The 15,478-nt window shown below is 40.4% G+C and overlaps 1 protein-coding gene across 2 annotated transcripts in view; it reads right to left on the bottom strand.

The window, feature by feature from the left end:
• Window positions 1–1,001: 1,001 nt before the first annotated feature.
• Window positions 1,002–15,478, bottom strand: part of UBXN7 (UBX domain protein 7) — a 43,760-nt gene continuing 29,283 nt past the window's right edge. Inside the window, exons 6-12 of one of the 2 annotated variants that reach the window (XR_005748611.1) lie at window positions 14,333–14,479; window positions 11,263–11,353; window positions 11,055–11,182; window positions 6,260–6,701; window positions 5,806–5,885; window positions 1,442–1,855; window positions 1,002–1,203 (exon numbers count right to left, since the gene is read on the bottom strand). Coding sequence is in view for 1 of the 2 variants with exons in the window: in XM_040348784.1 (XP_040204718.1) it covers window positions 1,694–1,855; window positions 5,806–5,885; window positions 6,260–6,701; window positions 11,055–11,182; window positions 11,263–11,353; window positions 14,333–14,479 (1,050 nt within the window). In the remaining variant the exon portion in view is untranslated. Of the gene's footprint in view, window positions 1,856–5,805; window positions 5,886–6,259; window positions 6,702–11,054; window positions 11,183–11,262; window positions 11,354–14,332; window positions 14,480–15,478 lie in introns of both variants that reach the window. The other variant, XM_040348784.1, reaches the window with a different exon arrangement.

Below are 15,478 nucleotides of genomic sequence, written 5' to 3' on the forward strand. Positions count from 1 at the left end.
CGATGGTGATGGTTATTTTTTCTAGAATGTTCAATATGTATTTATTTGTATTTTTTATTTTGATACTGTAAATTACCCTGAAGAATGCTATACATTCGAAACGCGTCGGATCATCTGTCTTACGTGCCATCAGCCCTTTGATGACGGGCTTTGCTTGACGGACAGTATCATTTGTCATACAATCTCATTTTATACATCCTTATGTCATATTGTTTATTGTCAATATATTTTTTCTATTGTAATTATACCATGTAATAAATTTATATAATTTTTTATGAATTTGAGTTTAATATTTGTTGCTTTAAAAATCCCAGTTTTTGATTGATCAAGGGATGATGGCAACCACATGCCGCCCTACATGAGTTGATCCTTTCTGCAAGATCAAGGGGTAAAACGTTCTTGGATATGGTGGCTACATATGTTTTTTTTATTTCAGAATAATGGCTGGTAAGTTGCAATATATTACCTTTTTCTTTATTGGTCTAGATATGCTTTTTTTAAAAGGAGCTTTCTAACTAAATTCAAGCTTTCCTATAGTGAAGACAGATTTATTTATATTTTCAGTGTCTCCGATTCCTCTTTCCAGGCATCTCGGACAACCTTTCAGCACTATATCCCCCTTGATAAGATCCTACAGGGGCAATGGGGCATCATGGTAAACATGAAGATATATTTCAGATATACAGAGTTGTTAATTTGGACATTCATAACCTGCAAAAGGATGTGCAGAGTATTGGTGCACAGAATTGTTTCAAGGATGAAGAGTAAAGAACCTTTAGTGGGTTGTGCCCACAATGTGCATATTTGATGCATTGATGTTTCGCCATGACAGGATAACTTTAAAGGACAAGGTTTTCTAGACTGCTTCAGGATAAGGGCGCTTCAAACAGAGTGTCATACCTATTGCAAGACATACAAGAGCAGCAAATGTGACGAAATATAACACATTATTGCCTTTTCATATTATAAAACGCCAAGACTAATTTCACAGCACACCCAAAAAAAATTCTCAGGAACCGTTTTACTGAAAGTATCATATAGCCATTTTCCAAGCATGCCTGAAAATCTCTCAGCAGTGATAAGGAGTCTTACTGCACTCGAGTGCATGTTTATTCTTGATCTCTACATAGAAGAAACCGATTTTCTGCATGGTCAGTCCTGACTCTTTCAGTGTTCTCTGCCATCAACTATCCCTCCATGTATCTAGTAGAACACAAGAAAAACTGAGAATCAAAATGGCTCTTAATTGAAAAAAGAAAATAAAAAAGCAAAATGACAGCAGTCTAAAATAAAACAAAAGCACAACTGCAGTTTCTGCAGCAACGAGTAATAAATAATCTGGAAAATATCCTTGGAATTCCAAATTCATACAAAAAAAATATATATGACTATCCAGATATAACTTGAGCTGTACATTTCCTGAAAGGGTGGCAAGTAGTACCTGGTGTCTACGGATTTATCCAATAGTAACAAAGAGATCAGACTTATGAAGTGACAAGTGTGGAGAGTTTAAATGTACGCACATCCTGTGTCTTCACAGTGTACAGCTCTGTGCTCTCCTCAATAAGTCCTGTGTATCTCTGAAGCTTTTCATTCCCAAGTATTACAAGCCGATGATGAGACACAAATAGGAGACCAAAATATAGTAGTGACAAAGTAATTGATGATGAAAGTAGGGAAATTTGAGAGTCATTTAGTTCCTTTCCTGTACAAATACAGTCTCTTGAGGACACAAGCCTGCTTCCTGCAATGTGATGTCATAGTCCAAATGCGATAGCTTCCGTCTGGGAAAGTTTGTTAAGAGCTCAAATCGCTCGTTGGGGTAACCATTTAGCTGAACGTGTTTTACCAAAGCCTGCCAGGAAAGATGAAGACAATGTTACAAACAAATGGCATCATAGAACCATATCACGCTGCAAAATCATGTACCGGCACCCTGCTCCAAAAACTTTGTTCAATACAGCCAAGCTATTACACCATGATTAAGCCAGCAATATTATTTATCACTCGCTAAGCACCTCCCAAAATCTGCATATTATACCTTCAAACTGAATTAGACTCTTCCTTCCCTTACAGTAGTCACCAATGCTATATAAAGAACAGCTGCCACTGAAATTCACATACACATTATATCAAATGTCGTGTCTTGGTGCGGTAGATCTCAGCGCAGTGCTTTTGGTACCGAAAATAAGAAAAAAAAAAGCTGCTAAGTGCCCCTCATCAATCTCTACTGTAAAACAGACCCTAAAACTCTATTCTCGCATACCCAAACCGTAAAAATTTAGCCATGAAATCTTAAAACCCCCCCATAACACTTAACCTTTAAGATCAACCCCTAACAACTCAATCCAAACTCTACCCTTTAACGTGGATGTAAACACAATAGATGAAATTTGAGCTGGACACATATCGGCAGTGTTTTCTCATCTGTCTTCAAAGCACAAAGTCCCATGGTTTTTTACTGCTCTGTTCTTCTGGTATCAGCATGATAACTTCTGACAAGTTCTCCATCACAGGAGATAAAACCAGGCTGAAATGTGTGTTTCCGGGAGGTTGCTATAAATAGATTAGCAGACAGCTAAACTATTCACAGAACAGCTCTGAGAGTCTCTGCCTATGTGGAGGGGGGTGCCTTTCCTCCAATCAGCTGTCTTGGCTGTGTGTCCAGACTTCACACTTAGTGCAGAACAGGAAGAGAACACTTGTAACACGATCTGAACTTTCTAAACAGTATATAAAGCTGAAGACAGCAGATGTATATGTAAAACTTATGTAGGGAACTTTTTTTCATCCCTGTGCATCATTTGATGCTGTTCACTTCACGGGGTATATGTGAGAGTTTACATCCACTTTAAGCCATATGCTGGCAACACACTAGATAATTTTATTATTTTAAATTAATACCGTTAGAATATATTTCTGATCCAACCCCCTTCTGGCAGTTTATTAAAAGGACAAGTTTCCCTTTTCAGAAAATAAATGTACATATATTTGCAGAAAAAAAAAGTGCATTTATTATTTTTTCCTGCAGGAGTCTAGAAAGCATTGCTCTTGTGATCAGTTGATCAGGAGTGCAATGTCAGGCTTCTGCAGACAAGCCCTGCAGCTTTCTGCCCGTACCTTCATACGAACTGTCTGAAAGCAGCAGGGCTTGAGAATCAATCACAAGAGCACTCATTTGAGCCCTCGCAGTACATTCAAAACTACAAGCTGTCAACCGCAGTGACTGACCGTACTTGTAGTTCATTAATTCACAGGAAACAAAATGAACGAAGCAGCTGTGTGCAATGTTCTTTTCAAAAAGTGATAGTGGGTGCAGGGAAAGGATCCCCTGGCTGCGGTCACACTGAGGGAGGGATCAGGGGAACTGGGGGCAGGAGCTGGAAAATGTTACAAGTTCCACCCTAAATACGTGGGGGGGGGGGGGTCACCAGCAATGAAACAGAACTGAAACCACTAAACTGACACAGTGGGGTTGATATACTAAGGCTGGGTTCACACTACTACACTACTTTCATCCTACTTTGCTCTGTGTTCAATGTTTCCCTATGAGAGAGTCTTGTAGCGTCCTACACAAGTCGGTCCGACTTTGAAAATGCTCCCTGTACTACTTTTGGTCCTACATTGATCCTACTTCAGGCCCATTGAATATCATTGAAGTCGGACCAAAGTAGTATCCTGTTCATGAAAGTAGGATGGATGTAGGACCAATGTAGGATAAATGTAGGACCAATGTAGCAGAGCAAAGTAGGATGAAAGTAGTGTAGTAGTGTGAACCCAGCCTAAAACTGGAGAGTGCGAAATCTGGTGCAGCTGTGCACAGTAGCCAATCAGCTTCAAATTTCAGCTTGTTCAATTAAACTTTGCAAAAAAAATAAAACACCTGAAAGCTGATTGGTTTCTATGCAGAGCTGCACCAGGTTTCGCACTCTCCAGTTTTAGTAAATTAACCCCATTGAGTGTGTCTAGACAGATATACACATATACAGTTAGGTCCATATACATTTGGACACATGCACAATTTTCATACATTTTGGCTCTGTAAGGCATCAGAAAAAAATTAAAACGAAACAACCCAAATGAATTTGAAGTGCAGAATTTCATCTTTAATTCAAATGGTTGAACATAAATATCAAGTACAAATTTTAAAAACTGCAACCATTTTTATACACAGTCCCTCCATTTTCAGGGGCTCAAATGTAATTGGACAAATGAATATAATCATAAATAAAATGTATTTTTTTTTCTTTGCTGAAAATGACTGCCTGAAGTCTGGAACCAATGGACATTACCAAAGACTGGGTTTCCTCCTTTCTGATGCTTTGCCAGGCTCTAACTGCAGCCATCTTCAGTTGTTCTTTGTGGGTCTTTCTGCCTTTAGTTTTGCCTTCAGCAAGTGAAATGCATGCTCAATTGGGTTGAGATCAGTTGATTGACTTGGCCATTACAGAAAATTCTACTTGTTTTCCTTCAAAAGCTCCTTGTTTGCTTTTGCAGTGTGTTTTGGATCATTGTCCATCTGTACTGTGAAGCGCCGTCCAATTAACTTTGCTGCATTTGTCTGAATCTGGGCTGACAGTATATCTCTAAACACTGCAGAATTCATCCGGCTGCTTCTGTCACATCATCAATAAACGCCAATGACCCAGTGCCACTGGAAGCCATGCATGCACATGCCATCACACTGCCTTCACAATGTTTTACAGATGACGTTGTGTGCTTTGGATCATGAGCAATTTCAAGCCTTCTCTACACTTTTATCTTCCCGCCATTCAGGTCCAGATTAAGCTTAATCTTAGTTTCATCCGTCCAAAGAATGCTTTTTCAGAACTGGTCTGGCTTTTTATTTTTAGCAAAGTCTAATCTGGCTTTTCTATTCTTCAGGCTTACGAATGGTTTGTGCCTTGTGGTGAACCCTCTGTATTTGCTCTCATGAAGTCTTCTCCTGATTGTAGACTTTGACAATGATATGCAAATCAGAGTGCTCTTCACTTGTCCGGATGTTGTGAATGGGTTTTTCTTTACCAAAGAGGATTATGCGATCATCCACCACTGATGTCTTCCATGGACATACAGGCCTTTTTATGTTGCTAAGCTCACCAGTGCATTCTTCTGTACAAAACTGCAGATTTGGCCACTCCTATTGTTGCTGCTATTTCTCTGATGGATTTGTTTTTGAAGCCTTACAATGGCCCGTTTCACTTGCAAAAACAGCTCTTTTGAACGCATGATGTAGGTTCACAGCAATAGATTCCAAATGCAAATATCACACTTCGAATATACTCCAGACCCTTTACCTGCTTAATTAATGAAGAAATAATGACATAGTAGACGATACCTGGCTATAAAACTGCTTTTGATTCAATTGTCCAATTACTTTTGGTCCCTTGAAAAAGGGGGGTTGGCTTTTCTTAAGAGCTGCAATTCCTAAACCCTTCCTCCAATTAGGATGTACATATCCTCAAATTAAATCTGAAAGTGTGCACTTTCAGCCCAAATCCATTATATAACTATAGCTTAAATATGTGTCTGGAGAGATAGAGAGATAACTGTAGATGTACACACCTACCAATAAACAGATAACAGTATAGCACATGCAATAAAAAGATATATTTTTATTTTGTCCCCATTTACTGCATGTGGTATACTGTCAGCTATCTTTACCATTATCTATTTTGTATTGTAATCCATTTTTACCATCATCTATAAAATACAATGGTTTTCATTTTTTCTCTATTGCAATAAACTACTTTTAATAACTTCTGGCATTTGTTTTAAAGGTACTTTCAAATAGACTATACTTACCATTAATTTGGCCTTCTCTGGTAATGTAATCTGTTCCCTTTTCCCATCAGGGTATCGTAACATTAACTTTGCTTTGGGTCCTAAAGAGAAGAAATAAAGAAAAGTTTAAATAGAAGCAGAACACAGAAGATCGCTTTTTATTTTGGTATCCTTTAATCCAGGAAGTGCAATCTGCAGCCTAAGGGCAGTTCACAGAGGTCTTCAGAACACAATGACAACAAAGAGGAAGCAAGTAGCTGAAACTGAATTTGAAAACTACCCAAAGTACAGAATAGGCTTAGCAACATTGAGGTAGCCCATCCGTAAAGACTTGATGCAGGTTCATAATCCAATCAGCGAGTGTGAACAGCACAATTTCTTGAGCATATTACATGTCAGTCCGTCACAACTGCATATCAACAAGATCCTGGAAGAAAATCTGATTTGACAAGAACAAGAGGTGTACAGTACTCACCATTATTATCAGCACAATCTTCTGCATGGTCTAGATTCCTGCCATCTTCTCCTAAGCAAGATTCAGTCGGAGATTTGGGAGATTTGTCTAGGTGTGCTTGCTGGCTTGGAAAGTCTGCTTCCACTGCTTCCACTGTGGCATCTTCCACAGGCTCCGACTGCTCCTCTTTTCTGTGATTGGCATTTTTAGATGTGGCCTTCTTAGCTTTACTACTGCAAGTCTCTGGCTCTGGCAATGTTTCCACAGGCGGCACATCTTCATCCTCATGGTCAGAACCACATACAGATATGAATTCTTCACTGCCAGAATACAGTTCAGGGTCCGACTCCTCCTCATACTGAGAAGTTTGCTTTGTTGATGTAGAGTCAAAATGGGTTTCCTGTAGGGATGCACGTATCGCTGCTTCTAGTTGGCTGTCTTCACTGGCATCTATGAGGCTCTCCTAAAAAGGATCAAAATACATCAGACAAAATAAGTAATAGAAGAGAATTCTACATCAAATAAAATCTTCATAACAGCAGGACTTTAATGTGATGCTGAAACAATTTATCAACTTTACAGTACTTGGCCCAGACACATCTGTTGCCCTTCACCCAGTTACTGCGGCCACATCTTGTAGATGTATAAATGCTGTCCCAATCAAAATAGCTCCATTCTCCCATCTGATCATGGTTTAGGACCAATGAAGACAATTGGTACCAGCAGATTGATTTGCTTTTTTACAGGGGTTGTCGTTGTAGAAATCAGTGATGTTCTGAAAAATCTCATTGCATAACCAGTAGCAAGTACTAGGAACTTTAGATTTGCCACAAAAAAAAAAGCATAAGGGGGGACTTTAGAGGTGCTCAAGCACAAACCCAAAAACGAAAAGGGAGTATGTAATCTCAAGATGAAATTATAAAAACTTTATTGTCCCATTGATGAAAAACAAAATCTTTTATATTTTATATTCATCTTTGGATCAATAAAATTGTATCTTGAAATTACACACTCCTTTTTGTTCTGTGTGTTTGAGTACCTCTAAAGACCCTCCTTTTTCTGGTTTTGTGGTTCCATTAGTTTAACTGGGATGTGGTGCTCATTATTATCAGGGTGTGTCCGTCATCTGTAAAATTCAATAAAAAAATGTTATGGGCCAATATTCTATTTTTAGTGAAGAGGCAAGAAGCAATCTTGGCATAAACAGAGACCCGTTTGAGATACTGGTCAGAATTCCCATAGAGAATCCAGGACACAAATACTACCTTACCTCTATTGAATTTATCCAAAGATGTAAAAAAAAAAAAAATCATTCACATAACCACTTCATGACCGGTGTATACATGTATGTATAGTGACTTCAAGAAATTTTCCACATTTTGTCGTGTTACAACCAAGAACATAAATGCATTTTATTGGGATCTTAGGTGATAGACTAACACAGAGTAGCACATAACACAGAGTAGCACATAACACAGAGTAGCACATAACACAGAGTAGCACATAACACAGAGTAGCACATAACACAGAGTAGCACATAACACAGAGTAGCACATCATTTTGAAGTGGAAGGAAGATGATGAATGGTTTAAAAAATGTTTACATATAAATATCTGAAAAGTGTGGTGTGCATTTGTATTCAGCCCCCTTTACTCCGATACCCCTAACCAAAATCTAGCGGAAGCAATTGCCTTCAGAAGTCTAATTAGTAAATAGAGTTCACCTGTGTGTAATTTAATCTCAGTATAAATACAGCTGTTCTGTGAAGCCCTCAGAGGTTTGTTAGAGAACCTTAGTGAACAGACAGCATCATGAATGCCAAGGAACATAGCAAACCAGTCAGGGATAAAGTTGTGGAGAAGTTTAAAGCATGGTAAGAGGTTATAAAAAATAAAAAAAACTACCAAGACATGCCTGTCCACCTAAAATGACAGGCCAGGCAAGGAGAGCATTAATCAGAGAATCAGCCAAGAGGCCCATGGTAACTCTGGAGGAGCTGCAGAGATCCACAGTGCAGGTGGGAGAATCTGTCCACAGGACAACTATTACTCATTCACTCCACAAATCTGGCCTTTATGGAAGAGTGGCAAGAAAAAAGCTATTGTTAAAAGCCCTAAGAAGTCCCAATTGCCCTTTGCAAGAATCCATGTGAGGGACACAGTAAAATATGTGGAGGAAGGTGCTCTGGTCAGATTTAACTTTTTGGCCTCAAAGCAAAACGCTATGTGGGGCGGAAAACTAACACTTGAGACGGGGGCGGAGGTTCACCTTCCAGCAGAACAAAGACCCTAAACATACAGCCAGACCTACAATGGAATGGTTTAGATCAAAGCATATTCATGTGTTAGAATGGCCCAGTCAAGGTCCAGACCTAAATCCAATTGAGAATCTGTGGCAAGACTTGAAAATTGCTGTTCACAAACGCTCTCCATCCAACCTCACTGAGCTCGAGCGGTTTTGCAAGGAGGAATGGGCAAAAATTTCAGTCTCTCGATGTAAAAAACTGATAGAGACATACCCCAAGCGACTTACAGCTGTAATCACAGCAAAAGGTGGCGCTACAAAGTATTAACTTAAGGGGGCTGAATAATTTTGCACGCCCAATTTTTCAAAGAAGAATGTGCAAAAATGTCACTCTCTAGAAGTGCAAAGCTGGTAGAGACATCCCCAAAAAAACTTGCAGCTGTAATTGCAGTCAATGGTGGTCCTACAAAATATTGACTTGGGGGCTGAAAACAAATGCACACCACACTCAGATATTTGTAAAACACTTTGAAAACCATTCATCATTTTCCATCCACTTCACAATTATGTGCCACTTTGTGTTGGTCTATCACATAAAATACATTTACGTTTTTGGTTTCAAGGGGTATGAATACTTTTTCAAGGCACTGTATAAGTCCAGGGGAAGTGGTGGTGATATTAGGATCATGGCTGCAGCTGTGTTCTTTTCAGCCGGCGGCGCAAGCATTCTTACTGTGGGCACCCGGCTGTGGCTTTCCAGCCAGGCGCGCACTATGCATGCGCGAGCCGCCCTGCACATGGCCGGGCAATCTTCTGGGACCTGTGACGTCTCAGAAGATTGCAGGGAGGGAGAGGATCTTCTTTCCAGCGCTGCGGCGCCAGGGGAGAAAGTGGCAGCTGGGTGCCTGTAAAAACAGGGTACCCGCTCTTCCCCAGAAAAAAAAATGACATGCAAATGTGGCATGTCAGGGGGTCACCAGTACTTAAAGCGGATGTTTCCATTTTTGGGTGGAACTCCGCTTTAATGAGCAGTAGATCATACCGATCTAAGTTTGATCGGCTGCTTTGGAGAGCAGAGTCTAAAAGATTAGGGTCTAATAGACACCAGAGCTCTCAGTAAAGAGTAAATGTCACTGCCAATGCTATCACAAGGAATATAGTTCAGCTATTTTGATAGTGAAAACATTTTAATAAATAAAAAGGACAGTGTAAAAAAATAAATTTACATTTAAATGTTTTATTAAAATTTAGTTTAACCACTTGATTACCGAGCCTGTTTTTCAGATTCGGTGTTTACGAGACTAAAACAGTTTTTTTTGCTAGAAAATTACTTAAAACCCCCAAACATTATATATATATATATATTTTTTTTTCTAACACCCTAGAGAATAAAATGGCAGTCATTGCAATACTTTTTGTCACACCGTATTTGCGCAACGATCTTACCAGCGCACTTTTTTTGAAAAAAAAACACTTTTTTGAATTAAAAAATAAGACAACAATAAATTTTGCCCAATTTTTTTATATATTGTGAAAGATAATGTTACGCCGAGTAAAATGATACCCAACATGTCATGCTTAAAAATTGCGCCCGCTCGTGGCATGGCGTCAAACTTTTACCCTTAAAAATCTCGATAGGCGACGTTTAAAAAATTCTACAGGTTGCATTTTTTGAGTGACAGAGTAGGTCTAGGGCTAGAATTATTGCTCTCGCTCCAACGATCGCGTCGATACCTCACTTGTGTGGTTTGAACACCGTTTTCATATGCGGGCGCTACTCGCGTATGCGTTCGCTTCTGTGAGCGAGCTCGACGGGGCGTTTTAAAAAAAAAAATTTTTTGGTTTTCTTATTTATTTTTAGTTAGTTTATAATTTTTTTACACTGAAATAAAAAAATAAAAAAAATTATCACTTTTATTCCTATTATAAGGAATGTAAACATCCCTTGTAATAGAAAAAAGCATGACAGGTCCTCTTAAATATGAGATCTGGGGTCAAAAAGACCTCAGATCTCATATTTACACTAAAATGCAAGAAAAAAAAAAAAATTGAAAATGTCATTTTTTCAAATGACAAAAAAAATAAAATGTTTCTTTAAGACGCTGGGCGGGACTGACGTTTTGACGTCACTTCCGCCCAGCAGAGCTATGGGGACGGCGGGAAGGAGATTTTTCCTTCAGTCTCGTCCCCAGTCACCAGCCGAACGGTCCCGATCGCCTCCGCCGCTACCGATGGCTCCGGTAAGCGGCGGAGGGCGCCGGAGGAGGCGAATCCGCCGCGGAGACCGCCGTTATCGTTTACAGGACCGCGCACACTAAAGATGGATACCTCGTTTGTGGCAGCAGCTGCTGCCATTCCCGAGATATCCATCTTTAAAAACAGGATGTCTTTTGACTATGGGCCAGTAACCAAGTGGTTAAAGTGCGTCTGTCTCAAAGTTTTTGCCTTTATAGTTATACTTTAAAAAAAAAATAAAGATTTGTTCTAGGACATATAGCATAAATAGCATTTACCTACACACTGTATATGAATAAAAACAAACATACGAAAGGTACAATGTCTTTCTACTTACAGAACGTGGTCGCTTCTTAGGTGGACTGCTGGAGAGACCATCAAGCTGGCCATGTTCCCCTAAGAATCCAGTAATTTGCTCCAAGAAGGAACTCACATCTACTTTCTGCCACTCAACCATCTTCTGACCTATTTACAGTAAAATGAGAGTCAGTAATTCCATGGAGGAACCAATCAGAGAGCAAAATGGGCTCCCCAATCACACTCACCTGTGCGAGGGTCAAGAATGGAAACATATGGGAACTCAGATAACTTGTAGAATTGAATGTACCTCTGTCCTTCTTCACTATCATGATATACCTGTGCAATTAAAGCATGGGACATTGTCACCAAACACCAGAAAATGTATGAACCAGGAGTTATGACACAGAGTGGTAAAAAATAAAATGGAGTGGTCCACAGCAATCAACATAGGTGACAGTATTACTTTTCTTACACGGAAAACTGGGATACTTAGGAATGCCTTTTGTTTCAGCAACAGAAACAGCCATGTATGTCATTAAACTTTTCTCAGTATATCAGAGTCACCACAACTTCTCTCTTAGACATCACTTAGGCTGGCCATATATTTGTTGAATTTTTCATTAATTTTTCTAATCATTAACAGGTCACATCGACATTCATTTTTTGAACCGCAAAAAATGTTTCTAAATGTTAGAAGTATACAAAAAAACCTTTCAAATGTTCTAAGAAATTTTGTACAAATTTTCTTAAGACCTTTCCCTCAAATTTTGGTTTGAAATCCTTTCCATCTATGACCAGCTTTAGTCCTCAGTGACAGCTGATCAGAAGTATTAAAGTATACTTAAAGTGGATATAAACCCTCCATATACCCTCTGAAGTGAACAACCTCAGAAGATACACAGGGATGAAACAAAATCTCCCTATAAAAGTTTTGCAATGTATATCTTCTGTCTGTACCTTGATATACGGTTTAGAAAGTGCTCATTCCGAATTTTCACTTCCCAATTCTCCTGTAGGAGGAGATCATTGCTAGTCACTGTAAGAGACTGCGAGACAGCTGATTGGAGGAAAGACACACTCCCCTCCCCAGCCATGCAGAGGTTGCCTGTGTAAAGTTTAGCTGGCTGCTAATCTATTTATAGCAACCTCCTCCGACACACAGTTCCATCTCCTCTCCGGTTTCGGAGAGCTTGTCAAAGGTTCTCAGGCTGGTAACAGACAAATGAAGCAGGATAAAGCTACCAGACACAGGGCTTTGAAGAGAGATTACAAAACACTACACATAGACGTGCCCAGCTCAAATTTCATGAATCGGGTTTACATCCACTTTAACCACTTAAGGACCGGACCAATATGCTGCTACCTGACCCAAGGGGTTTTTACAATTCGGCACTGCGTCGCTTTAACAGACAATTGCGCGGTCGTGCGACGTGGCTCCCAAACAAAATTGGCGTCCCTTTTTCCCCACAAATAGAGCTTTCTTTTGGTGGTATTTGATCACCTTTGCGGTTTTTATTTTTTGCGATATAAACAAAAATAGAGCGACAATTTTGAAAAAAATGCAATATTTTTAACTTTTTGCTATAATAAATATCCCCCAAAAACATACATAAAAAAAAAAAAATTTCCTCAGTTTAGGCCGATACGTATTCTTCTACCTATTTGTGGTAAAAAAAAATCACAATAAGCGTTTATCGGTTGGTTTGCGCAAAATTTATAGTGTTTACAAAATAGGGGATAGTTTTATTGCATTTTTATAAATTTTTTTTTTTTACTACTAATGGCGGCGATCAGCGATTTTTTTCGTGACTGCGACATTATGGCGGACACTTCGGACAATTTTGACACATTTTTGGGACCATTGTCATTTTCACAGCAAAAAATGCATTTAAATTGCATTCTTTATTGTGAAAATGACAGTTGCAGTTTGGGAGTTAACCACAGGGGGCGCTGTAGGATTTAGTGTTCACTTAGTGTGTGTTTACAACTGTAGGGGGGTGTGGCTGTAGGAATGACGTCATCGATCGAGTCTCCCTATATAAGGGATCACTCGATCGATGCAGCGCCATAGTGAAGCACGGGGAAGCCGTGTTTACATACGGCTCTCCCCGTTCTTCAGCTCCGGGGAGCGATCGCGACGGAGCGGCTATAAACAAATAGCCGCACCGTCGTCCCAGATCGCTCCCCGAGGGAACCCAACCGCCGCGTGTAGCGGGGGGGGTCGCGATCGGACCCCCGACCCACGTCTAGGCAGGGACGTACAGGTACGCCAATGTGCCTGTACGTGCCATTCTGCCGACGTATATGTACATGCGGCGGTCGGGAAGTGGTAAAGGCTACCAGTTAACATTAACCACTTCCCGCCCGCCCTATTCCAAAAAACGGCGGCAAAGTGGTTTCAATATCCTGACCAGACGTCAAATGACGTCTTCAGGATATTGAGCCGCGGCGCGCATCGCGGCGATCGTTGTTGCAGGGTGTCAGTCTGACACCCCGCAACACCGATCTAGGTAAAGAGTCTCTGACGGAGACTCTTTACCACATGATCAGCCGTGTCCAGATACGCCGCTAGGTCCGTACATACCCAAAGGCGGGGGGTATTGCACACAATCCGGTGGCTGCAGCCACCGGGATTGTGTGTGAAACGGACCGGCAGACTCCTGCCTGTCAGGTGAGAGCGTTAGGGTGGCGCACGGGGACCCCCCCAAGGATGCAGGGAGTAGCCGTGAGCACCATTGGGGGACCCCAGAAGAAGAGGATCGGGGCAACCCTGTGCAAAACAAACTGCACAGTGGGAGGTAGTAGTATGATACAGTTTTTTTTTTTTATACATGACAAACACACAAGGGTTTACAACCCCTTTAATGTATAAAGCAGAAGCTATTCTTCGAATTATCTTTTTTTCCCTTCCTGTCCGATAGCCACTATATTTTTTGTCCTTTTCTTTCTGGCCATCCCATATACTACACATGCTGGTCATGTTCTCCTAGACATGAAATGCTGTATAATCAGGATGAAGTTCCCAAATGTATCCATTCCATAGGAGTTAACTTGAATACTTATGAAATGTGATATCATCATATGTAACCTCAGAACTTGAATTTCATTCTCCGTTTACTGCAACATATTTTATTCTGGTCCGATAACTATACTTCTGCCATTGGTCGGACACTGGAAATGTTGTTTGAGAATAAACTGGAACTTATAATAATATGGACTTAATTGTACATTCATTTGAAACTCAAAAACATTGAAGACAATATATATATATATATATATATATATAAAAGTTAATCATGGAAGATCAGAATCTACCTGCCAGAAGATGAAATGTTCCCGTATTATAGACTTTACAGAGTCATTACTCCATATATCCCGATTCAGGCACTGGCAGGCAAAATCCTGCACATTCTGTATGTTAATCATCAGCCATTTGTTCTTCAGCTGTCCACATTCCTTCGCCTGTGAGTTAGAAACAAAAATGAATGGCAAATAGGCAATATAAATATGCAATTTTACCCTAACCTAAAGTTTATCTACATAGTATACTGTATAGACACACAAACAAGAGATCGAAAGAAATTTACGTAAGCCTTGCCAGAACTTTTATGAACTGGACTGTTACATGCCAGCTCTAGTCTTGGACTGACATCCCTTTAGGCAAGAAAGCTTAGTATATCACTAAAAATGGGACTTCTATTACAGGGGATGTCTAAGATGATGTCAGCTCTGTGCAGGCTTCTAAATAAAGCATTTAGCCAGTCAAATGGGCATGAAATTAGATTTCTGAGCATGTACTGGACAAAAAGCATACAGACCAACCCCATGATGCTGTAGTTGAAAGGAAGTGGCATTTAAAGTCCACCTCACCGGAAAGGAAAAATGCTCCACTGCCATAGTGCTGCCCCTGCACTTATGCATTAAAATAAAAATCCCCCTCACCCCCCCTAATACTTACCTGAGCCCCATCTCTGTCCACAAGTGTCTTGGCCATCCAAGAGTCTCCCTCCTGACTGGTTGAGACACAGCAGCGGCGCCATTGGCACCTGCTGCTGTCAATGAAATTCAGTCAGCCAATCATGTCCATGGACACAGGGAGCTGTGACTTGGCTCGGGTGCCCCCATAGCAAGCTGCTTGCTGTGGGGGCACACAACAGGAAGGAGGGGCCAGGAGCACAGAAGCGGGACCCGAGAAGAGGAGGGTCCGGGTTGCTCTGGGCAAATCCACTGCATAGGGCAGGCAAGTATGACATTGTCTTGTGACTTTTATTGAAAAAAAAAAAAAAAAAAAAAAAAAAGATGAGACTTTACAATCACTTTAAGGTAAAAAACGTTACAGCACCTGTATCACCCCCTCTTATACTTACCCAAGTCCCCACTTGATCCAGCGCTGTGCCCCTCTGTAGCGGCTCTCCCGACTTTCACAGGCTTTGCTGAGGCAGCGTGAGCCATTGTCTTCCA

Source organism: Rana temporaria, chromosome 4 (genome assembly GCF_905171775.1).
Source record: "Rana temporaria chromosome 4, aRanTem1.1, whole genome shotgun sequence".
Taxonomy (NCBI): Eukaryota; Metazoa; Chordata; class Amphibia; order Anura; family Ranidae; genus Rana; species Rana temporaria.